At 41.6% G+C, this 26,531-nt stretch overlaps 1 protein-coding gene across 1 annotated transcript in view; it reads left to right on the forward strand.

Annotated features, from left to right (window-relative positions):
- The window catches only part of large1 (LARGE xylosyl- and glucuronyltransferase 1), a 144,250-nt gene that overhangs the window by 89,624 nt on the left and 28,095 nt on the right, over positions 1-26,531 (forward strand). The window contains exons 7-9 of the mRNA XM_085769398.1: positions 11,613-11,717; positions 15,043-15,155; positions 21,031-21,156. Coding sequence (XP_085625524.1) covers positions 11,613-11,717; positions 15,043-15,155; positions 21,031-21,156 — 344 coding nt within the window. The remainder of the gene's footprint in view (positions 1-11,612; positions 11,718-15,042; positions 15,156-21,030; positions 21,157-26,531) is intronic.

Genomic DNA, 26,531 nt, shown 5'->3' on the forward strand with positions numbered 1-26,531 from the left:
TAGCCTACTTTCAATCCAAATCTATGGAACCACTTTGAGTGGTATACACAACATGTTTATCCAGCCAGCTGGTCGTCGGTGGCTTTATAAAACCTAAAAACACATGATCAGCAAAGACAGGAGAGAGGAACAAGAGGGAGGACGTGGGGAAATTACATATTATACAAGTGATTGATGATGGAAGACTTTGCAGATGAGTTAGTTCTGTAGATCGTCTCCAGAGTCTTGAAAAAAGTGTTGAATTATGAAAATGTTCTCCTCAGCTGCTCATTAATTAGAATTAAAGTTCATGGGGACATGAATCTTAATCCTTCCATTTTGTGGATATTAAAAGTTAAGTCATACCCCCCTTTAGATTTTATCCTGTGAAAATGACCCAAATCTCCAGGGTGAATTTCCACAGCATGAATATTGTGATTGTATTTTTTATGTTTTCCATGTATTTAAAGGGATGCGCCAACATTTTTTTTTTCGTGTCTTGCCTCACTCCCGAGTCCATGACAAGCAGATAGACACCATCCTTTCGACTGTGCGTGCAGTAATGAAGGAGAGCCCGTAATTAGCTTAGCTCAAACACTGGAAGTGTATCGGTAGTGTTAGCCTGCCTCCACCTTAAGTTATCAGAGAAACTCTTCAGCAACTCTAAACGTACCGATCTTCGTCTCAGAGCTGACAAAACTCTCCGGTAAGGCATCTTGAGCGGTCAAATGCCGGTAACGGGACGAGATCGGTCAAAACGGAGGGTTCAAGCAAAGACGGTTTATTTTGGTTCAAGCTAGCTACATCGAGGGTAGGTTAGCTTCCTATTTCAAAGTAAAAGCACAAATTTTATCGTCATGGTTTTCTATATTTAAAGGGCAACGGGTGTTTTATTTTGTGAAAGTAACCGGAAGTGCGTTGGTCACAACGGCTAGCTTGAGTAGCGCCGAATTCGTCCGAACAAAATTGCAAACAGCTGGTATTTAGACAAATTAACGACACACTGCTGATCTAAACGGCTACTTTCTCACCTAAAAATGTTTGAAATGTCCATAAAGTGATATATTTACAAAGTTTATAGAGCTTAAATGAAATCAGCTTCTGACTGCTGATTTCAGCTCAGGTAGGAGGCAGGCTAACACTACCTATACACTTCCAGCGTTTGAGCTAAGCTAATTACGGGCGATACGGCTCTGTCTCCCTTGTTACTGCACGCACAGTCGAAAGGATGGTGTCTATCTGCTGGTCATGGAGTCGGGAGTGAGGCAAGACACACAAAAAAAAATGTTTGTGTATCCCTTTAAAAGGACAGTGATGAAGGTGTAGTGAGGATATCTCCTGCTGTGCTCCTATATCCAAAATGGAATCCACTCCAATAACACCAGTTGGACATCGTGACAGCGCCCTGTAGCTACTGCATTATGACATCATGCTTTCTCTCAACACCCACCCACCGCCACCTGTAATCAACAGAACTTATGGCAGAAGCTGCTTCGGCGGTGTAACCTCCCAAATACCTGTCCTTGAATTAGGAACACTTAAGTGTATTGCCTTTCTAAGAGCATGAGACATCATTTCACTCATATTCAGGAGTTCAACCTGCATGTGACAGGAATGCCTTTTAGCTGATCACTTGGCATTCAAGGACTCTGGGACGGCGGCGTCTTGCTCTGTCATGTCAGCTCACCATCAGCGCGCTAACTAGCCCCTCGTTTAACCTGTTGCTTTTTCCGAGCCTTCCTGTTTTCTGGTGATATCTCTGGAAGGACAGAGCAGTAAATAGAGAAAAAAAATTTGGTTTGTTCACTAAACCTTATGGCTGTTTTTCACAGATGACAGTTTGACATGTTGCATTACTGTAAAAAAGTACAAGTGTAAATCATAGAATGAAAAGGTGACTTTCATTTATCTGCTTTCAGGGACCTGGTGTCCCTGCTGGTTCACCGTCACCCCGTCATAATGAACTGGAACACAGAGCAGAGCAGCACCGTTGACACACTTAGTAACACCTGTGCTTGTTATGACAAGTCAAAATGTCTGTTATTAGGTAACATTGGGGTATATTGGAACTCAGATGGTGTTGTGTTCAGGGACTATACATCTGCTGCATGCTTCTTGAACATTTGCATCTTGAAGGTAGAGATGTATTTATGTTTTATTTTTCATAAAGATTATTTCATATGATGCTGGTTGTTTATTTAGATGAAAATCTCAACTGTTATTAGATGACAATGACATGGGTCAGACAGCAGTTTGACAGCCATGCACTCAAGAACACAACCCTAAAAACTAGGGCTGCCATAGTTAACGCGTTAGTCACGATGCGATTAATTAATATTTTAATATAGAGATTAATCGTGCATTAACTATGAAAAAATGCGATTAATCGTGATTAGAAAAATGTATCGTTTCACAGCCCTACTAAAAACACATTTATGCTTCTTATCCACTAAGACACATTTATCTAACACCAGTTTTCAGACTTATGGAGGTCTGGATAGCCATACAGTACCAGTCGCATTCAAGTTAGTGGTAGAATCTGTCCAAACCTTTGGTATTATATAGTTGAGGAGTGATGTCACTTGTTTGAGTTCACCTTGTGTTACATGTCCAACCCATTTCTCTCTATTATTTAAATATTACATGACTCTTGTAACAACCATTCATTTGTCAGTGGAACTCCCTCCCATTACATAAAAGCTCATATAAGAGTAAGCCACATGAGTGGCTACACACCGCAGCACGGAGGTTGAGAGCCCTTCACTGTTCTCCATTGAACAGTTAAAGTGCAGCACTTTATTCGTGTATAAGAACATAACCATTAGAGTGAGCTATTGTTGACCACAGACTTAATTGCCTTTTGTGGATATATGTAATAAAGAGTTACTCAACCCTGGGCCTGGTATGCAAATGGGGACACTAATGTTTGTGTTTCACATTTTGTCCCCTCAAGGCCAGAAAAGTGTCAAACCACAGTATTCTCTGGCGGTGGGTTGACTTTACATGCTGTGAAGAGCACGGCCCAAAGGGGGCGGGAGCTGGGGTTGACAGATGTCATTGGTTTTCGCTTTACTCACTTTTCCCAGCTGATGTAGCTCAAATTGCAAAAACAAGGTGTATCGGTCTCATCGTCTTCTCTCCCTTTTGCTCACTAAAACGCCTCAGGCTTTTAATCAGACCGGCCAATCACACCTGACACACCAGCCAACCCCAGCTGTCCTATCTGCCCACTTACAACATAGTACAAATTGCATTTATAGGAAATAAATCTGCATTTACCACAGCCCAGCGCCCCTAATCTGCACTTTAGTGCAAGAGATAGATCTAGTGGTAATGTTCAGTGCCAGTGCACTTACAGCAGTGTTTCCTTTTTGGTATTGTAGTGTATAGGAAGAGGTAATGAAAAAGGAAAACATTGGTATTGGACTTTAAACAACTGTGTCAATGAACAGAGTCTGGGGTTTTGCTGAATTGTCCAGTATCGATGTTCTCTCGTGGGGACAAGGTTGGACATTTAAGTGGAGCAGTAACACATAAGGGTCTGATGATGCCTGGTTCAGCAGGAAACATGCTGGTGGATCCTTTTGATTTGTTTTCAGTCCCCAGGAAATGATTTCCTCTCTGGAAGCACATTGTTACAGTAACCAGCAGAAACTCTTGTAGGTGATCCCTAAAAACTCTCAGCTGACAGAAAGATGCACTTCTGTAAACTGGGTTGAAGAAACTCAATAGAATAGCAAATACAAGGCTCCAAACAACCCACAATGCAACACAATTTTGAACCAGTATTCAAACAGAATGTCTAATTTCATAAAAATACAATTTATCTAGCTCTTGAATGAAGAATTGACGACTGTAGCCTCAACACATGGGGTGGCTACTCTACCAACTTAGCTAAACACCGTTTTAAAGGGACTATGAGGAGTTTCAGAAAGTGGAAGTGTTTTCACAATACATTTCCCATGAGCCTCCGTGTGCACGGTGAAATTATTGGACTGGCGCAAGACGGACAAAAGCGAAAGCATTTTCCAAGAATGTTTTCAACAATATCAACTAGCGATCCGGCGGTGTTATTCCCATGACCCACCGGGCAGCATCTGGGAAACCGAAACTAGGAAATGCTGGGCGAGTCGACCACTGAATAATAATATCAAAATAACTATAAAGACAAAATGATAGATTTATTGAAAATGGACCCACTGACAAGTGTTGGTAATGTAGATTCATCCACATTAATATGCACTCTTTTATAACCAAAAGCAAACTCCTAGGGGTCTCTTTAAGGCTTCCAAAAAGTTATTTCCATATGGTCGAAATGCCGGAACAATAAAAAAACTTTGTGAATACTCCATGTGGACAGGCCCTAAGTTAATCAACAACAACCTGTTCTTCCTCTTTAATATATTAGTCCAAACTACTCACTTAAAACATTTAAATGAGCTGTTCCCTTTAGCTGTTGTCTACTTTGTTTTGAAACACAAACACAGAATCAAGAATTTGGAAAACACCAACACAACACCATATTATCAGATTACACTTCCACTCATCCAGCCCCAGTGTGAACCACGAGCGACGTTGGCGTTACATAATCACTCGCCGTGATTTTCTCAGTTATCTTCAAATGTTAAACTCACCAACTGATAACGTTGTTGAATAACGCTCCGTGTCCGTTGCAGTAGGCGGATTGGATGGTGGAGTGAAGAGTGGATGTTGGGCCTGCTGACCCTGGCATTCATCTTTACTTGACTCAGCAGTAAAAAAAATTCCCACTGATCTCCTGGTACCTCTCCACAGCTAATTTAAGAACTCCCCCATCAGCCGCCCGCACGCTGAGAAATAGACTGTGGGCGGCCTCAGGTTTGCTGTGTGAGGATTTTGCGGAGTGGGACATGGATTCATGCTATTATGTCCAACTCTGTAATGCATTCCACCCAGACCGCAGCCGCTAAAGTGCATGTCTTGGCTTTCATCCTTCAGGGATTCAAAGGCCAGATAGGCAGTCGGTAAATTACCAAATCAATAGGAATTAAACGGCAGTAATGTAAATTAATCTTTAAATCATAAAAGATGATCCAGATGACTCAATTTGTGATGATTGAACACTTTCTAGAGATATTATTCTAGAGCAGAACATTTCCTTTTTGTTGAGACAGAGAGGAGCTGTATTGATTTACTTTTCCTTTCCCTGCCCGTCATGGTTCTTTGACTTGGAAACTAACTATCCGGCTCTGTTTGAGAAAGTGGATGGTTAAGGCTTTGCAGTCAGTTTGATGTTAGTTTTTGTCACTATGACAATGTCTGGATTTATTCACAGATCTTTTCTAAGTCAGGCCTGTCAGGGTGAATGTATTAACACTGTGTGGCAATTTCAAAAAGCAACACAATCACTTGATAATGATGATGAAGAAATGCAGCACAAGTACCATCACATGAGGACACAACATTAAAGGGATAGTTCAACATTTCGGCAAATTGGCCCATTGCCATAATCCCTATAGTCTTAGCAGTAGGTTTGTTACCTTTAATTGTTGGTGCAAGCTATTTTTAGAACGGGCGGAGCAGAGCCGTGAGCCGCTTAGAGCTACGCTACGGAGGCTAATGGGATTTCTTACACATCATCAGCGGTTTTGCATGGATTTACCTCGAAAACAATTCTGTCTCATATCGTTCCGTTATTATCTCATAGTGTGGTGAATGTGCAGATAACAACTTGTCCATGAGAGTGTTTTGGAGTTGTTGGATTGTGTATTTGATGAGTTTTATGAGGGAAATCAAGAAATTCCATGAGCCTCCGTAGCGTAGCTCTGAGCAGCTCACGCCTCTGCTCTGCCGTTCTAAAAATAGCTTGCACCAACAAATAAAGATAGTGAACCTACTCCTAAAACTATAGGGATTATAGCAATGGGCCAATTTGCCAAAGTGTTGAACTATCCCTTTAACATTAAACATGTTGAAAACAGTAATGTAAAATGAAATAGAATAATAATAAAATAATATCATGGGAAATAATTATATCTTAACTTCTCCAATTTTCCTCTTCTGAGGCTGGAACCTTTAGTAAATCTGCATTTGATGACTATGACACTATATTTTTTGTCACTTTGTAGTTGTCAGTTAGTTTCCCCAGGTTATTGAACAGCATTCCTTGTTTTTGTCTTTGGGCCACTGGTAGGATTAAAGTTTTGTCATCATTTCACCAGAAGAAAATATTGTTCATTCATTCATTCATTCCTCCCAGAAGCCAGGTCATCTAGTTCAGCAGAAATGTAGAGCTGTGCGTCATCAGTGTAACTATGGAAACGTACATTGTGCTGTCTTCATGTCTGAAGTAGCAGCATGTACAAAAAGAATAATAATAAACCAAGGCTGATGATGTCATGTCTCTTAAACGAATCCAGGACTTGACATAAAACTTTCTCCCTGTGATTAATTGAACCAGTTTAACACACAGTCAGAAAAACCAACCGACAATTCAAACACTGCACATACTTAGATGATGACGATTTATCATCAGTTGCGCTTCAGCTCTGTGGAGCATTTTAGGCTCATTGTTTCGGTGCAAACTCTGCACTCATCAGCTTTATTTCCAGTAGCAGCAGGCGGCTCTGAAAAAGCCACGGTTCACTACCTGCTCAGCACTAAAAGGCAGACGGACACAGTTGGAGACAAGATAGCGGAGCATTTAGAAGCTACAGTAGCCAGTTTTTTTTTTTTTTTCTTAAAGTTTGGTGGAGAAGATGAAGCAGAGTGAATATTGGACACAAACTCCAGATGAGTGATGATGCCGCTCTGTGTCTGCTGGATCTTCACGTAAAGCAATAATGTGTCGATGCCCGAGCGGAAAGACTGAGCTTGAACTAATCACTTTCCTTTCACATTGATTGTAAAGCCTGGTTAAGCAGTGAAACAAATTGATATCCAGGATTTCAAAGTGAGAACATCTTTGCAGAAAAATAAGTTCATTGACACAAAGGAGACCATAAGACAGGGAATGGTTTCCAGAATAGATGTAGTAGGACATAATGTAAATGTCATGTAAATGTACTTTTGCTTGATTGTAAGGGGATGTTTTATGGAACTTAACCTTTGAGTAAAGCAGCTCTTTTAAACCTTTAAACTGCACCTCTGTAGTGTAAAATAATCAAACAAAATTCGAACGTGTTTCAGATGTTATCTGCTACTCCAAGTTCCATTTTTACCACTCCTCTTGTGACCTCAAAATTGTAATGATACTTTTTCATTGAGTTAGTTTGAAGTCATTTAAAGATACAAAGAAGACAAACTCACACATCTGCCCTCTACCATGATCCTTTAAACATTGATGAAACTATTTATAAACCTAAGTGTGCTAACAATGATAGAAACATGGAGTTCATATTAGTTTAATTTAAAACCTTTAACCTAATACAACTGACTGATCAAACTACATGCAGCCAGGGCGTTGTTGTTTGTTGCATGTCATTCCCCCTCTCCTATCCTATCCATTAAAGGCATAAAAAGCCCCCCAAAATACTAAAAAAACAAAAAAAACATAGCCCTTCTATACAAGCAGTCTAATAACACTGAATATAGTGTCTGAAAATTTGATCCACATTACATAAAAGCATGAAATGATTATGGAAGAGCTGACTGGTTATACTTTCTAGGAGATGGGTTTGAAATAAGAAAATGCAGACAGACAAAGGTGGAAATCTCAGTTTGGGTGTATCCAATAGAGTCCATTTAAATGATGAAACACCAATCCAGAAATAACATTTTTAAAGATTCTAAACAATGATGACTTTTCAAACCTGATCAACATAAAGGGATAGTTCAGCATTTTGGCAAATTGTCCCATTGAGGCAAATGCAGAGACTGCTTGCTGAAAAACTGCCGCCAACAGGAACACGCATCAGCGGTTTTGCATGAATTTACCTCGAAAACAACTTGGTGCAGGTCACAACTTGCCCACCAGAGCGTTTTGGAGTTGTTGGATTGTGTATTTGATGAGTTTGATGAGGGAAACCAGGAAATTCCATTAGCCTCCGTAGCGTAGCTCTGAGCAACTCGTGGCTCTGCTCCGCCGTTCTAAAAATAGCTTGCACCGACAATTAAAGATAACCTACTCCTAAGACTATAGGGATTATGGCAATGGGCCAATTTGCCAAAATGTTGAACTATCCCTTTAACCATGTCACTGACTTTAATGACAGTAATGGCTTTTATCAAACTTGATGCAGCTCTGTCTTCAGACACATACACCTGGACGTTGACTTTCAGTCCTATTCAGAAACCTATGCTGATCTAATATCACTGCACGTATAGAATGTTAGTTTGTGGTTCCGAACACAGTCTATTTTGTTCCCACATGTCAGCTCAGCTCATCAAGAGATGCAACCAAAGCTGTACGAAAAATCCTGATATAAAGATTGTTTAAAACTGCACGAGTCTGAATAACGGTTGCCGAGTTATACAGTCACACTGAGCTTTTTCACAGTATTCCAGCACAACTGAATGTAATTAGCTATAATTAGTCACACAGGGTTGTTTCTTAATTGCAATAAAACAGAATGATTAACCTTTCTAAAGACGTGAGCCAGAATATAAACAGAAGGGATCAGACGGCGACTGCCGACAGCGAAGTCGAGGCAACGGGCGCTCTTTTCCGACGGAGCCAAACAAATGTTGCGTCACCTGCGAGCTCCCATCCCGTTGAAAGCGACGGTGTCTTTTCGGGCTCTAATTGTCCCACTCAGTCGTCACCTCGATGGCAGATCTCAGCCCTTTGTTTTGCAGTCTTTCTAAAGGCTGCCTGCTCCAATAAGCTCTCATTAATCTTCCTTACAGCCTTCATTAAAGCTGCCACCGCTACACCCATGCCTGCTCTCCAGGTTCCTGTCTCCTCCCTAATACCTATCCTCAGACCCCCACCCCTCCTCTACTCCCCCCGACCTTTATCTCTGCCCAGCGTACCTTCTATAATCTGTCACCCTGAAGCCCACGTACACCCCTCCCCTCTCATCCCCTCTCATCTTCTGGATCCTTCCTTCCTCATTTCATTCAGCCTCTTTTCCTCTTCAAACCCATTGTCTGGTGACTCCCAAGTCAGTTAAATTCATATGAGCATTGAATTCATTTTGCACCTTCTCCCGGTGGCAGTGGTATTCCATTTGCGAGGTGCTCTCCCGCAGTTTGTCGTCGACTCAGACACGTAACCCTGCTGTATGTGTGGATTAGGTTTCTGCCGGCTCTGTGTTGAACCGGTTAACCCTGAAGTGTCCGCAGCTGATCCGCTCCGACCTCCATTTCTGTCTGGGCGCAAATCAAACCGGAGGAAGGGCCGAGAGCAGCCAGTTACCAGGAGATCATGACTCAATTATCTTCTTATCTCCAGATAAATCCAGGTGCAACAAATAAAGTTTTTTTTATTGAGCTAAGGCTTCCACGCCAGCGACAGTCGAGCCCCGGGGGCTTTGTTTTCGGGGTCCGTCTCAACTTGTGAATGCAATAACTCAGCGAGGCCTTGAGGGCCTGCCCACCAGACTTCATCTCAATGTAGACTGAGATTCAGTCTGGGAACCACCTGTTCATTTTTTCGTATTTGAGGCGTGGTTTACGAAAACCCAGAGCTGTTTATTTGGCGCAACGAATGTCTGTCAAATGCATCTGTACGTAGCTTATAGCCAATCGTATCAATCATACCCAATGTATAATACCCAATCTAAATGTTGCTCTTTTTTTCAAAATTAACTTGCTAAACGGGACAACGAGGAGTTTTGGAAAAGCGAAGCGTTTTCACACTACATTTTGAGCCTCCGCACGCACCGTGAAATTCTTTGACCGACGCAAGACGGACTCATGTTTTCATTCATCAAGAATTAAAGTCAGAGGTTCAAAGAGGTTCAGATGCCGTCGTAGTCCCGACCATAAACAGCGATTCGGCTGTGTTATTCTCATGACTCGCCGGGCAACGTCCGTGAAACCGAAAGTAAGGAAACGCTGGTCGGCTCGACCTGCGTTTCCGCCACCACTAATAATAACTAAATAACGATAGAGACAAAACGATATATTTATCGAAAATGGGCCCATTAACAAGTGTGGGTAACGTAGATTCATCCACATTATTACGAGACTTTTTTATTGTCGCGGAATTTTTCGTTCTGCCGATGGAGAGACTCCTTGTTGTCCCTTTAAAACACTTTCTAACGCTGCATCGAAAGGTAAAGCGACTGCCGCCATGTTGGATCAACAAGCTATCAACAAAGTCACTTCGGTGTGTCGTCACTGTCTTGCTGCCACCTCCCCCGTTCTGTGATTGGCTCCCTCGTTGAGGGAAAAATTGGTCCATGGTTTCCAGGCTGACTTGCAAAGTGTGAGGGGAACATTTTCAAATTTGGTACGAATGTTCACTTTGACTCAAAGATGAAGTGATTAGATAATGGTGGACCTCACGTCCGCCTCATTCTTGTGGAAACGCCCGGAGTTTCATTACATCCGGCACAAACGGACACTTAAAGGGATAGTTCACCCTAGAATGATATTTCGCTCATTATCTACTCACCCTCATGTTGACTAAGGGCTGGAAGAATTTCCAGAGTCCACCGTCCCTTCTCTGAGTTACAGGGGGTCTCGGCGTAGCAGTGCATGTCCATATAACGGTTGCAAAGGGACACCAGAGCTCTTCGTAAAAAAACACACACAAAAAAAACATCCAAATACCTCCATGATGCTCGTATGTAATGTCCGTCTTGTGCTGAAGCCCCAAATTGCGTAATTGTCCCGAAAAAAATTAAATAAGTCTATATTTTAAGCATGTTTGTAACGGAAGCTTCTCGAAGCTCCTCTTCCTGGTCCGTCCAAATCTCGCGTGATTCGCAGTAACCGCACTGACGCCGGCGCAAATCACGCGAGATTTGGACGGACCAGGAAGAGGAGCTTCGAGAAGCGTCTCATTCTAGGGTGAACTATCCCTTTAAATTCAAAGATGAGCTGATTGGAGTTTGATTGGTCAAAAGGTCAAGGTCACTGTGGCCCCCGCATTTATTCAACTCGAGTATTCATATGGTAATTATGATTTCATTTAGCACACGTATAATAGGATGAAATAATGAAGTGATCATAAAACAAGGTCACTCTGACATCATAATGTTCTGCAAAATGGCTTCTAGCTGTAACTCAGGGAAGAGGTGCAGATTGTGAACATATTGTAGAACAGTTTTTATCCTTATGTGATGCTGCCTCTTATTCAGGATTTTTTTACAGTGCTGTTTGCCGGTTGTTTCTCCTGTTGGCAACATTATAGTGTTGCTTATTTCATCCTGTCACTTTTATTTTGTTCTTCCCCTCTTGAGTGAGTCTTTTTCTCCGGCTGACAGGAATGGCGTGATGATAAAATTGCCGACACCACAATAGATCCGTCTACAGCCGTTCCTGGGTTTTGACTGCATTTGAAAGTATCTTGAATATATTCAAAAGGAAAAGAACAGAAAATCAACAGCTGGCGCAGAACTAAACGAGCCAGACTGAAGTGTGAACACTAACAGCATTTTCATAAATAGAAAAAAAAACAGCCAAATCTCTCTGGACACAATAATGAAGTACAATGAATAGGAATGAGAAAAAGCAGTAATGGTGGTTGTGTTTGTTGTGTTCAGGTCAGCAGGTTCTGGGTTTGGTGGAGAACCAGAGTGACTGGTACCTGGGGAACCTGTGGAAGAACCATCGACCATGGCCGGCTCTGGGCCGGGGCTTCAACACCGGTAAGATCACCTGTCAGCAGATAGTAAAGAATACCAGTGTGTTTTATAAAAATACTTGATTTTTGCAGTTGTTGTTTGTCGATAAATATTAAAACATATAACGATGATAGAGACAGCAGCAGAAACCTAGAGAGCTCAGTTCTCATTCTCATCAACAGACGCTTTTAAACGGACACATGTATCTTCACCTAACTACTTTGTTTTTACCAGAGCAAAATGCTAATATAGACAGCTGACATATAATTAATATTTGATAACCCCTTTAATTTGTTACTGACATCAGCTTCAAATTCAACCAAACTGGATGTATTTATAGCTGTGCAGCTCTAACTGAATTCACACCCCTGCTGGTACCAGACGTCTACGTAATATTTAAAGCAGATATCAGTGGAATGTTTTTGTTAATATAAGTCCTAAATAGTCCTATTTTCCGTCAGCAATCACTTACATGAAGTATTTCAGCCTAAACACGAGTCTCTCCGTCACTCTGCTCTGCTGTAACCCGAGGAGAAAATTTTCCTTGTGGGATACAAGTGTTATCCAATGAGGGGAGAGAACGGCATGAAGGGCTGTGTGTGCAGCCAAGGGATGCGCGTGAATGTGGTGACGTAGCACGAGGACCAATTGATGCCTGACAAGGGCGGGGGCTGCTAACTCATGGTGCGTTCAAGGAAACTCGTACTTTGTGTTTTTCCTTCCTGTGAAGTCATACCAGTTCGATCTGGTACGAGTTCACGGGTCGGAAGTTACGAGTGGCCGTTATAGGGAACTTTCACAGACAACAGGACGGTAAAAACACGAGCTACGGGTTACCTGGAACGCTACCAAGTCGTAGTTGTGACTTGAAGCTGTAACTTACGGTTTCAAAAGCCTGCCTTGAACACAGCATTAGCCGAAACGGCCGTGCCGATGATATCTGCTTTAAGAATTTCTGTATTAAAGGGAAAGCGAAGTGTTTTCACACTACATTTCCCATGAGCCTCCGCACGCACGGTGAAATTCTTGGACCGGCGCAAGACAGACGAAAGACAAAACATTCGCCAAGAATGTTTTCATTAATCAAGAATGAAAGTCGGAGGTTCGAAGACGATCAGATACCGTCGTAGTTCTGACCATGAACGATGCCAACTAACGATCCAGCGGCGTTATTCCCATGACCCGCCGGGCAGCATATGGGAAACTGAAACTAGGAAATGCTGGGCGAGTCGACCACTAAATAATAATATCAAAATAACTATAATGACAAAACAATATATTTAACAAAAATGGACTCCTTAACAAGTGTGGGTAACGTAGATTCATCCACATCAATATGAGACTCTTTTATAACCAACAGCAAACTCCTTGGGGTCTCTTTAACAAAACTAATATTGGACACATGCTAGATTTCACACTAACTTTTTGACATCATAACATTCAGTAAACATTTAGCAGACATCAGGTTTGGTCATAGATCATTGTCAGGCACGTCGTCACGGCCGCCATCTTAGGAGGGAGTTCCCTGTAGCTATATACTGTATCTATGGTAAAAACGCAAATGACGTCATGCATGTCACGAACGGCAGTACGAGGTAAAACAAAACATAAACAAAACGCATACATCCACCACCTCAAGATGGCGGCGGCGGCAACGTTCCGTTCCAATGGGCAGCAGCGTCAGAGGCGGCATCTACGTGTATATATCTATGAGGTTTGGTCAGCACAACTCACAGCCAACATTCTGTGTTAACATGGTGACATTTGAAAATTGTTGGATTTTTGTAGCAACAACAACATGACAACCATATCAGCTTGTCACTGTTCTGTGACAATAGACACCATGTTTTTTTTTTCAACCATCTATTTTTAACTGATAATTTATGCATAGATTTCTTGAAATGCCTCTAATCATAGACTTAAAAACCAAAATAGCAAAATCAACAAAGAACCCAATGGCCTGTTCCTACTGTGACAGGTCAGATCTCATACTGTGTATTATCGATAATGTTATCTAGAATTGAAACGGTTTTTATTTTATTCGACGGAGCTCTCCGTGATTATTCGGTGCATTACACCACAGTGTGTCATTTTAGTCAAATATTTTCTTGTATTTTTATTTTCTGTGCTCCTAACATCTCCAGTCTCCATATTTTAAGGCGTAACAGCGCAGTTAAAGCGAGTGCAGTGAGGCCGTCTCTTTCCTTGACAGAACAGAGAGCATTTGCACAGTCATTGATGAAATATGCAGGCATCCAGCGGGCCTGTTAGAGCTGTATGGAAAAACATTTTCAAAAAGGTGTGGGCTATAATTTCACAGAACCTCAGAGCAGCTGATAGTGGAATTGATTGGATTCCCATTACACCTTGTTATTATTTCCCCTCCTGCCTATATATATATATATATATATATATATATATTTTTTTTTTTTTTTTCTTCCCTTCCATCAGTTCCTGCAGCTCTTTTCCTTCAGGAGGCAGATGGCTCTCTGTGCTGTTTGGAGCGGGAGGATAATCTTTCTATTGAGTATAACCCAAAACAACCTGGATGGCCCACAGCAGCAGCTCTGTGAAATTTCACACAGCAGACACATTTCGGCGGCGCCAATGTTGGGGAAGAAAAAAAAAAGTGACTTGAACACGTCTGCGTTGTAAAGGTTCAGCGTTCTGCTCGTAAACTTCCCATCAGTGTGACCGAGCAGCATATCTGGTGAACACAAAGGCATATGTAGCGTTTACACAGAAGAGCAACTTGACAGAAAAAAAGAAAAAGAAAAGGAAAAACCTCCATTTCAGCTACGGTTGGTCGACTTTGTGGCGATGGCTGTGGCAACAGATGGGGCACAGCAGGGTGTGAAAGATGGTGCGTTTGTTTCAATCCAAAAAAAAAAAAAAAAGGAAAAATTATTCACCACTTCTCTCCCCTCTGAGCATTGCCTGCCTGATTTTATTTGTAGCAACCGGGAACAGTTTTTCTTTTTTTCTTTTAATCCAGGAAAGTGAGGAGAAAAAGTTCTTGTTTGCGATTTTTTGTGTTGTTTTTAATGTGTGTGGGGGTGAAACTTAGCACAGAAGAAAAGCACATGAGCTTCTAAGAATAATTTGTGTTTCCAAGAGGATTTTTAACATGTTCTGGCAGTATGTCTCCCAGCTTAAAGTCTCCAGCTTTATCTCGGAAAACACAAGGCTGTGATTCAGAGCCTCATGATGGGACTTTATCACCTTTACCAGGCAGCAAGATACCAATCTCTCTGTTTCTTAAGCTACCGTATCTCTGTCTGAATGTGTGTGTGCATGTGTGTGGGCGTGTGCGTGTATGTGTGTGTGTGTGTGTGTGTGTGTTTTCCAGGGGTGATTTTGCTTCTCCTGGATCGGCTGCGGAAGCTCAGATGGGAGCAGATGTGGAGGTTGACTGCAGAGAGAGAACTAATGAGCATGCTGTCCACCTCCTTGGCAGACCAGGTAACACACTCCCTCGCTCGTGCTCACACCTCAGACGTGCAGATTCATCACCTTTTTTCTTTTTTTTTGGCAAAATCTGTTCATGGGCAAATCACAGAAACACCTGTACTCGACTACAGAGACTATTAAACTAGGATAGTCCGTTTTTGTGTCTGAGTTGCGATGTGATGAATCATACAGTAGGCTATGATGGTGCACAGGCTGTATTTTTTCTCAAAGATTCATATTATATTAGTCACAAATAAGCTGCAAGTTCTGGAACTGAAAAATGAAGCTAACACAGAAGTGTTAAAGATTGCACCTCTTCAAATGGCCACTTGAGCCTGATTCCACAAGTGATTCATCCCCCATAGACTCAAATGTTAAAATACTAATCTTAAACTATGTCTTCAGTCTAATACACAAGTAGTTATGGTCTGTATACACAGTACAGCATTGCCCATAATGTTGCAGTAATTTTGTTTTCAGACACATTCCTCTATTTATTCCTATTTGTACACATCAATAATCACCTTTGACCTTGCCCTTACAGAAAAACCACATGAACTTCACATGTGATTCACATGTGTAAAGATTTGCACATGTGAATCATGTTATTTGCACATGGGAAACAAGTGGTTTTGACCCATTTTCCACATGTGGTAACATGTTTTATGTGTTACCATGTAGAACACATGTGTAAAACATGTTACCACATGTGGAAAATGGGTTCACATGGGAATTCACATGTGATTCACATAAAATTGGGCCAAAACCATGTTTCTCATGTGCAAATAATATGATTCCCATGTGCAAAATGTTTCATATGTGAATCACATGTGAAGTTCATGTGGTTTTTCTGTAAGGGTGGGCCTTGAAGCAGGATTTTGGCTTAGCGAGGTATCAGAGTTAACTCTGGGTTTTCCGAACTACGACTGTGGTTCACTTCCTACATCTCCATGGTAACTTATGCTGAACAGCTAACTTGGTCCTGAGCATTACATTAGAGGCCAATTTAGACGAATACACAAATCTGTCAGACCCATAATGATGGAGCAGTGATTTTATTTAATTTTAACCTAAGGCATTTACACAGTAGCCTCATACTCTGCCAGCACCGTCTGCATTTCACTGCAGAGACTGTGTTGCATTTTGCCTGGATCTGATCTGTCAGCTCTTCATGTTGCTGCAGAATTATTGTAGAGTGATCGTGATTGATGGGTCAAGTGAAGGCAGGTAACTGGAAGATACCCTGTTGAACCTGCTTCGTATTACAGGACCCAGGGTCATTGATTACATACTGAGTCCCAGTTACCCAGGTGAAAGGAATTAATGCTTGTGGACAGTACGCCATGATGTCTTATAAAACTGACCAAGGTTGAAAAATTTAAACAAACTGACCAAGGTTGAAAAATTGAAACAAAGCCCTCAATCCTATTGTTCAATACCCCCAATTAAGTTTAAGCCAGAATACACAGTCTGCACCGGTTAAATGTGGTTTGATTTTCACAGTGATATGTTTGGAAGAAATTGATCAATAAAGTTTTGAGAAGATGTGCATTTTATTTATCAAGAATATCACATTCTCATTTCATGAGAAAAGGTAAAAGAAAATTTTTGTCTAACTTTATGGGCAACAGTGGATCATATCCTCCACCATGACAACTACACATGGGTTGAATTTTGATTGATGCTAAAAGTTCTGTATAATTGAGGGCGTGCCACTTTGAGTGACAGGTGAATGAGCCTGTACCTGCCAGAATCTGGCGTGCACAAAGTCTCAGCTGCACCCACAGCCTTCCTCCTTGCTCATTTTTGCATAGAAATCCTGGTTTAGGGCAAAAAAAGAAAAAAAGAACAGAAGAGATAATGCAACTGAACTGAAATGCTGTTCAGCTGCCTGGTGTCTGTGGAAGTGCACTTTCTATGCCCCCTTCCATGTCTTCCAGCCACTTTAATTCAATCAAGTGAAAGAATCTGAATAGGGTGTATCTTCTGCTTCTTTGCGTACATCTCTCCTGGAAGCCATGAATAGCTCTTATCTTACCCCGTGCCACGCTCCCAACATAGTAAGGGCACACGCTAAGACCTTGGCAGAGGGTCACTCTGTTATCTTGGAGCTATTCAGAGCTCATCTCGATGAGAGGTACGTTTATGAGATTTTAATTAAACCTTCATTAAGTAATGTCCCGCAAGGTATGCCGTTTGGAAAATGAGCGGGGCTTCGGAAATCGTTCCGGCTTTCCATCTGCCTTCTGCTGTATGAGCTCTTCCAATGGACTGTCAGCCCTCTTTATCACAGCATTCATTATGTGGCTGTAGGGTTTTTATGCCTCCCATTAGGAAGCTGGAGTCTGTCAGTGAAACTCTTGTCTCGTGAACCCTCGAAGATCTCAAAGTAAAAAAAAAAAGAAAGGAAGGAAGCCTCTGCAAGGCAAGCCAAGTACATTTCCTCACAGCAATTCAGTTTTATGTGATTACACATAAATTAGGAATTAGAGCCTGAACATCTGGAGACACAAAAACACTAACAAGACAGAGCAAGAGTCAGCAGTGTTAAAATTCCATGGCAATAAAATGTGGAGAGAACAGTTTGCGGAGCATTTTTATCTAAGGTGAAACTATCAATGGGGCGATAATTCTTCCCACCTCTGCTGCTAGTGGAGATGGTGAAATTATTCATCTATCAAAAGGTATTTTAATAGCCTCTTCAACCTCACGGTGCAAGCTCCCACTGTGCAGTTAAACCACTATAATATACACAATTTAAATTCTATTGAAGATTGATCCAAAAAATTGACAAAAAGTACCAAATGGACCCTTTGTTGTCGACTCAACAAACTGATTTGACCTTCAGATGATGATGGTTATAACTCCAAAGAGTTACAGGTCCCTGCAGGATCTTCAATGTGTGCATGAAATACAAAAATAAAACCCATGTTGTATTACACCTCTGCACCGGTGACAGCCAGAGTCAGAGGAATATTATGTCCAGGTCGTCCTTCCGTCCCATCTCAGTGGAAGTTCTTCAACTTTGGCATAAACATTCATCATGTCTCAAGGATGAACTGATTAGATTTAGATTAGGTCAAAGGTCAAAGCTATGGTGACCTCACTAAACACAATCTTAGTCTTGTGAATGCCACATCTCAATAACACCTTGAGGTCAATTCTTCAGCTATGGCCCAAACGTTCTCTTGAAGTCAAGGACGAACTGACTAGATCTTGTTGGCCGAAGGTCAAAGGTGTTTCAGGGTGTATTCAAACCTGTGGCTTGTTTGCTTTGTTCCAATTCAGGGCTAAACTGATACAATTGTTGCATCTTTCTTTTGGGTTGCCATGTTCTCTCATTGGTCAGAAATCTTATCTAGAAGGAGAAGGAGGAGGTTACCTGGAATAAACAAAAAAAACATGGAATAGAGGTCTTACCAAAGCCCAGACCAGACCTGATCCAAGTCATTTGTGTATATTTTCGACCCAAACCTGACCTGAACATGGCCAAAAAGGGAAGCCAACCAGAGTCATCCTAGGTATACTGTATACTGTATTTGCAGCCTGAACCAGCACGTCTGGTCATCGAGAACCATGGAACATCAGCAGTGTGTTGTGTTGGTTGCTGAGTCGATTATGTTCTCACTGCAAACGAACCGCTCCAGGGCTGGAATGGAAACAAGCCGAGACCACCTCTTCTTGGGGATCTCGGCTCGCCTGTTTTATCCAGCTTTAGAGTGTGATTACTGTGTTCACATCTGCCCAAACAAACCAATCTTTGGGGTAATATCCTCCCTGTTTTGGAACAACTGCATGCTCCAAACGAACCAGTTGTGAATACACCCTTTTCTGGATAAACAGGGATGTAATCTGAATCTATAAAAACTTCTCACAACTCTGAGGCTGCAATATTAGTTTCATTAAGGTCTGACAAACATTTAGATTTATTTTCTAACTTCATACAGGGTCATTATATGATTAGAGGCTGGCTCCAGTATGCTGTCAAAGGGAAATACAGTGCAGTAGCAGGGACAATAAACCCATAGCCTGCATTTCTTTCTACCAGGTACTCACCAGGTATTGTAGCATAGTCATTTTTAGTCATTACATTTTTCTTTGTTTCATTTTTCCCATGTAATTTTAGTTTGTACATCCTCTAAGCATTTGGAGGCTGCAGCTGTTTCTGTGTTTTGGGTTCATTCATGGTCGGACCACCTAACAGGCCTGAAGGGCAATGAGCCTCCGTATCAAGTGACTGTTAATAAACCGACTACGAATGAATTAGTCGCCATGGTAATAGGTGTTATTCTCACCAATCATTAAATCAGTGCAGAAGAGACACTGGTTACTTGTTCAGACACACAATGTCCGCGTCGCTCTGCTCCCAGTGAATGCAGTAGCAGAACAATAGCACAATAGTCCTCAGTAAATCAGGTTATCACTGAGATCTCTCTCTGTTGTTGCTGTTCCCATCCCATAAGCACAGAGTCACTCAGCTGTTCACCAGATATACTGCTCATTGTCTGGGTTTAGATGAAGGAGAGAAGTTATAACATCAGTGTTGTCCTTCAGTGGACAGATCAAGATTAACCAATGATGTTAATGCATTAAGTTATTCTGCAATAACAATTCATCCACACTGAAGGAAAACTGACATGTGTTTATAAATAACATGTTACTGTAGTTTATATTTGCTGCTGCTCATATACTCCTCAGTGGACTGTGGTTGAGTTTAGTCCATAAATCTGTTTTTTTAACCACAATTACACCATATCACATGATCGACTCTTCAGGGATGTAACTTTATGAATTTTTAATAGCAGTACCAACAGGTTGAGCAGGTAAATCGATTTCAAAGCATGACTAGAGATACTCCAACTTCATTCTCTCCATTAATGCCATTAACTACCCAACTGTACATGAACAGCTAGACCATAATCTGTTTCATTGTCTTGTTGTCAGGTACACCCATACAGTACATGTACCGATCTGACCCTTCAGATCGTGGATTAGAAGCTAATGATAACATTTTTTCTTTCTTTGTTACATTGTTCAATCATGACATTTTTTATTGTGTCTAGTCGTTTAACCTTTGACACATTTAGATTTTTCTTGTATCTTATGTCTCTTCTATGTGATGGAAGGATGTGCGTCAGAGCCACTCCCCATTTCTAATGAACTTTCTCTCTTTATTATGGAATACTACAAATATTTTGTCAATGTTTATTCATCTCTCTGATATATTCAACATGTTGATTATGTATTATGTATTATGTATATATTTTCGATAGTAGATGTGTGATTTTGTAAAATATCTCTTTGATTGGGAGTTGGTGCGTCACTCAGCCACTCCCTATAAAGATGGCTCTCGGCCACTATCAAATGTTGATGAAGGTCATTTAGACCGAAACGTTGCAATAAATATTCTCTGAAGCACGTGTGCGGGACTCCACTTTCTTCTCATGATCAGCCCGGACATATGGATCCCAGTCCAACGCGCCTGAAAAAATAGATGTGCGGAGACGCTCCCTCGCTATTAACTACCCAACTAAAAAAAAAAAAAAAAATGTAATAATTATTCTCTATAGTCTGGAAAATGTGTCGCCTTGTGCTTGTTGCATACAAGCCATGCACATACAAAAATACAACACAAATCATTTTAAACATGAAATGTGGAGGATGCAGTATGTTAGATATACTGTAACAGACACATTAGTTTATTGTGCTGTTTAAATTGGTGTTCAGTCACAGTTCCATGTGAACAGCAGGGTGAGATTAAATACAGCTTCATGCAGACATCAAATAAACTGGTAGCACGTTCACATTAGATTGTGCGGAGTGCTGTAGATGATGAAACATAAGGTAAAATCATAACACTCGGTGTGTGTTCCGTGTGTGTGTGCAGGACATCTTCAACGCCGTGATCAAACAGAACCCTTTCCTGGTTCACCAGCTGCCGTGCTTCTGGAACGTCCAGCTGTCCGATCACACGCGCTCCGAGAAGTGCTACAAAGACGTCTCAGACCTCAAGGTGAGACCCCGCCGTCCCCGCCCTGCATCCACTCAGTCACTTCAGACACACAACGCCTGACCTGCATTAATCAGTCTCAAGCCAGCCCCTCCCTCCCTCCCTCCCTCACTCACAGACACACTCACTTACATGACATCCTGCTTTTAGGCGTTTTATAGATTTTGTTCACCTTGAGAATGTGGCCTGTCGGTGCAGGCTTCAGGTGATGTGACGACACGTCTGAGCCGACGTGATACAGCATGTGCAGTGTGCAAAGATACTGTTACCTATAGCTGTGTGTCCCCTCCTGTTCTTCAAGTAAGTTAAAGGGATACGCCAACATTTTTTTTTTTGAACGGGTTAGGGTTGCCTCACTCCCAAGTCCATGACAAGCAGATAGACACCATCCTTTCGACTAACGTAGGCTAACGAGGGAGAGCCCGTATCGCCCATAATTAGCTTAGCTCAAACGCTGGAAGTGTATAGATAATGTTAGCCTGCCTCCACCTAAAGTCATCAGAGAAACTCTTCAGCAACTCTAAACGGACCGATCTTCGTCTCAGAGCTGACAAAACTCTCCGGTAAGGCATCTTGAGCGGTCAAATGCCGGTAACGGGACGAGATCGGTCAAAACAGAGGGTTCAAGCAAAGACGGTTTATTTTGGTTCAAGCTAGCTACATCGAGGGTAGGTTAGCTTCCTATTTCAAAGTAAAAGCACTTATGTATGTAAAGGGCAACGGGTGTTTTATTTTGTGAAAGTAACCGGAAGTGCATTGGTCACAACGGCTAGCTTGAGTAGCGCTGAATTCGTCTGAACAAAATTGTAAACAGCTGGTATTTACACAAATTAATCATACAAGACATGCTCTGTGCTGATTGATGCGCCGTGCTCCGGCGTCCGGCAAAAATAGAAGCTCTGCGTATGTTTTGCGAGGGCTGCCGGATGCCGGTGCCGTTCCGGACCCACGACGCAGCGGACCCGGAGTCGGTGGACGCTCACACAGTGATTATAATTAATACGTAACGGCTCCGCCGCTGTACCGGAGCGGATCTGCAGCCGTTCCGCATCCAGTGGAATTTAGGCGTAACACTACCTATATACACTTCCAGCATTTGAGCTAAGCTAATTACGGGCGATACAGGCTCTATCACTGCACGCACAGTTGAAAGGATGTTGTCTATCTGCTGGTCATGGACTCGGGAGTGAGGCAAGACATGAAAAAAAATGTTGGCGTATCACTTTAATGCTCCTAATGTGATCTTACACCTCTGAGCCCCATCTCCAGTTATGTCCAGTGCTGCCTGGATGTGTTTTTAATAGTTTTGCTGATGTCACAGTTAAAAATCATCAAACCAGGAGCTTCTCAGTGGAGGAATATGTTGAGAGAGTTTCCTTTAAACCTTTCACCTGTGATGCTGTTTTATTCTCTATTATTTTGTTCCCCTGCTGTAAGATAAGCGAGACTCTCAATCCAGATTTTGACTGTTATTAAGAAAAAAAGACTTTAAGATGTAATAAAACCAAAAAACTTCTCCTAAAGGCCCCATGTTGTTCACTTTTACAGGGTTTTATTTGAACTTTTGATATCCCTAGTATATTTGTGGGTTTGAGTGCCTTTAGTCAGCTCAGTATAGTTTTACATTTCTTCTCTCCAGAGCTCTGCAACAAGCACAACTCGTTTAGCCAATCAGAGGAGAGGCTCAGTTTCTCCTTTTCTCAGAGGCTCATTTCTTTGATATGTGGTACCCTGTTAGCTCACCTACTGAATGAAAGCTGAGGGGAAAGCAAAGACGGGGTAATGATGAGTCTGGACGGGCAGTGACTTCTTCTGTGACATCACATAAAGGAGGAAGTTCTGTCTGCTCGCCTTAAAGGGATGGTTTTGCCGTAAAGCCTGTGTGCATTTTCTCCATTTGATGCATGAGACAGTATTTGTGTGACCCTGTGACCTTGCCTATCACAAAAAAAACCCAACAAAAAAAAAAAATTCTCAACATGGGGCCTTTAAGATTTCTAATTCTGCATTAAAAACTGACCTATGGTGACCGCTCTCGTGTTATCGAGGGTGGCTTAAAATAGTTTGCATTAAATAAAAATGTTAAAATCTGCTGTATTTTGCTGCCTTCTGTGGAAAAAAAAACTGCAGTCGAAGCATTTGAAGCAATTTCTCAAAGGTGAATCTGAAAAGTCTTTCTGTGTGAGTAAAGTTAATAAAGTGGCACTATAAACACTGGGAGAAGGTTATGTGGTAGTTTCAGCGGCACAGGAGGAGTTAGCAGTGCTCCAGCCCCCCGGGGGACCTCTGACCAATCAGGGGGGCCTCACAGGACAGTTTAATTTTCTCCTCTTTTTTTTTTCCTCGAGGTCCGACCGCGACAGGTTTGTCATCTTCATACAGATTGTTTCAACTCAGGTGTATATAGATACGGATTCAGCAGAGCGTGAAAAACAAGTTCGTATAGCAGATGAGGTCGCTGCGCAAATAGAGGACAGAGAGAACACACAGGAAGACAAGACACAACAGCAGCAGCAAGTTATTCAGACCATCGGGAGAGAAAGTGAGAAATACCCACAATCTGTTATATTGTAATTTATTCCCTTGCTTCACGGAGGAGTCAGCAGCTCCTCTCAAACTGCACATGTAGGCAGATGCGTGAGGGAGTTACTATGGTTACAGAGACTCTAAGTGCGTGTGTGTGCTCTGAAATGTTCTTAACAACAACTGTAATGTGGTGATATTTTCTTTTATTTGTGCTTTTAAGTCAGCTAATCACTGGCTTTAGTCGATTGCTAATGGAAAAGTTTCTGGCTGTATTAACCAGGGGCGGGCCTTCCATGGTGGCACAGGGTGGCACCCCCCCCCCCTCCCCCCAATGGTCATTGGCTTGTGGCAGTGTCAATCACTGTGTAAAGCTCTTTACCACTGCTATGTTCACTGTAAAGAGCTATAAGCACAAACTTCTGACTAAGGCTCAACTCTGTACAGCAAACATCCCAGTGTTCTGTGTAGGAAATAAAGAAAATTGTGTAAGATTGTTATTGTTCTCAATTTCACCATTTGAGTGATGCTTGCTCTGGTTATTCTGCATATTGGCTGACTATTGTGTTGCTTAATCTGCTAAGACTTCTTATTTACAAGATAGAGTCGATTATTGATTGGTTATAATTTTAATATTGACAAGTGGAAAATGGAAAGGTCATAGCCATCTTCCTTACAAGGTGAAATATTCAATGTGGCCAATAAAAGCAAGATGAAGACATACTGTAAACAGTGTGTAACTGTACAATACAAATATTCAAGAGAGCGGTCAATGGCAGCCTTCATTTTTGTTACTTTTGAGTGCCCCCCCCCAGATTCACTGTTGTTACCCCTTGTGCCCCCACACCAGAAAATATCCTGAACCCGCCCCTGGTATTAACCCGTTCCACTGAACTGATTCATGTGTATGTGACTTATAGAAACATTAGGTCCCACGTGCAGCCAATGTTTCACTAAGAAACATACGCATAAATCACTTTTTCTTACTGCTTGCGTGTGTTTTTTCCTCTCTAGGCTATGTAGTGAAGCTCAACACATTGAGTCTTTGACCCAGTCTTTGCCTCTACTGGGGTGGGATGTTTGGCCTAATGTGTTCCTACTGTGTGACCTATGCCCTCTTTTACTGCTCGATGTGAGAGAATGTGTAGTAGAATTTATTACAATGTATGATGAATAATTTATGAAACCAGTGTTAAACTGTGCTCTGTAATGATTCCTCTGGGTCCTTGTAACCTTTTGACATCACAAACTCCAGATCTGTTGTGAATCTGTATTGTAATTTATGTGCATTGCTGTTGAGAAAAGAGGCTGATGGGGAAATAAATGGATAAGTAGATTCTATATACAGTATTTCTCATAAGGAATCTGTTTCCTGGCACAGAATATGCATTTAACTGAAATGGGAGTGACAGCACCACAGCCTGACTTTCTACTGATAAGCCAGAACACGATGATGAATCACGGACGAAGCAAATATCATAACAAGGATGCATGTAAAGCTTGAGATATATGAGTGAAGGGTGTGGGTGAAGTAGGTGCAGCTAAGTCCCTATACATGGAGCTCAGAAAACACCAGCACCCACGATGCCCCCAGCTCACTGGGACCAGATCCCACCAGGATATCCAGGGGGCAAAATCCCAGTTTTTTGGAAAACAGACACGGACCGTTGTAAAAGGTTTGACACCAGAAATGATATGATATCTATTAGGTTTTAATCCTTGGCTGGACAACCCGGTCAACTAGCTGCTGGAAAGCTACAGGGGGCCAAAACCCCTCTTCTTGGGTAATTTGTTGGCAAAATTATGTAAATGCAAATATTTAGGTACTACAATGGCATAAATAGTCATACAACTATAAACTATGGCAGAGAGTATCTTGACACATAGGGGGAGGCATGAAAAAAAGATTCTGGGGTTTGTTGCAATTCGATTTTAAGATATCACCCTCAACATCCCAAAAAAAGTACTGTTCGCCTGACAAATTCTCATGAAAATTATTATTTTTCAGCACCTTATGGAGAATCTATGCCTAACATGTATATAGAAAACTTCTATCTTCTATCTGTTCACTTTGGGGAGACCAGAAATAGAATGTTTTCTGATCATGCCAGTTAACATGTAGTTTTTCACAATAGGTGTTGCATTGTTTGGAGACAGCCTGTAGCTTTCCAGTAGCTAGTAGAAAGGCTAGCTCAGACTCAAATGGAAGCTTATGAATTAAGGAAGTTTTCTATATACATGTTAGGCATAGATATTCTCCATAAAGTGCTGAAAAATAATAATTTTCATGAGAATTTGTCAGGCAAACAGTACTTTTTTGGGGGGGATATTGAGGGTGATATCTTAAAATTGAGTTTTTGCATGCCTCCCCCTATGTGTCAAGATACTCTCTGCCAAATTCTATAGTTGTATGACTATTTATGCCATTGTAGTACCTACATATTTGCATTTACATAATTTCGCCAACAAATTACCCAAGAAGAGGGGTTTTGGCCCCCTGTAGCTTTCCAGCAGCTAGTTGACCGGGTTGTCCACCCAGGTTTTAATCCTTGAAGTTCCTAGATATCATTTCTGGTGTCAAACCTCCGTGTCCGTTTTTTTGCTTTGCCCCCTGGGTAGGACCATCAGAGGTCTCTCAGCGTCTGTGTCTCAGGCTCATCAGTATGTAGAAGGAGCTAAAGTACCAAAATGCCTCCAGGAGAATAATTATGTACAAGTTATTCTTAAAAGTGGGTTTTTTAAAAGAAATGTCAAGCTGCTTGATAAATACAGATTCTTCTCCAATAGCGTTTCCAATGTTTCATTTCTTTCCGGAGACTGGGGAATTAAAAAAAAAATAAAAAAAATCTTTGAGC

This window comes from Trachurus japonicus, chromosome 23 (genome assembly GCF_045865225.1).
Source record: "Trachurus japonicus isolate A0001 chromosome 23, Traja_1.0".
Classification (NCBI taxonomy): Eukaryota; Metazoa; Chordata; class Actinopteri; order Carangiformes; family Carangidae; genus Trachurus; species Trachurus japonicus.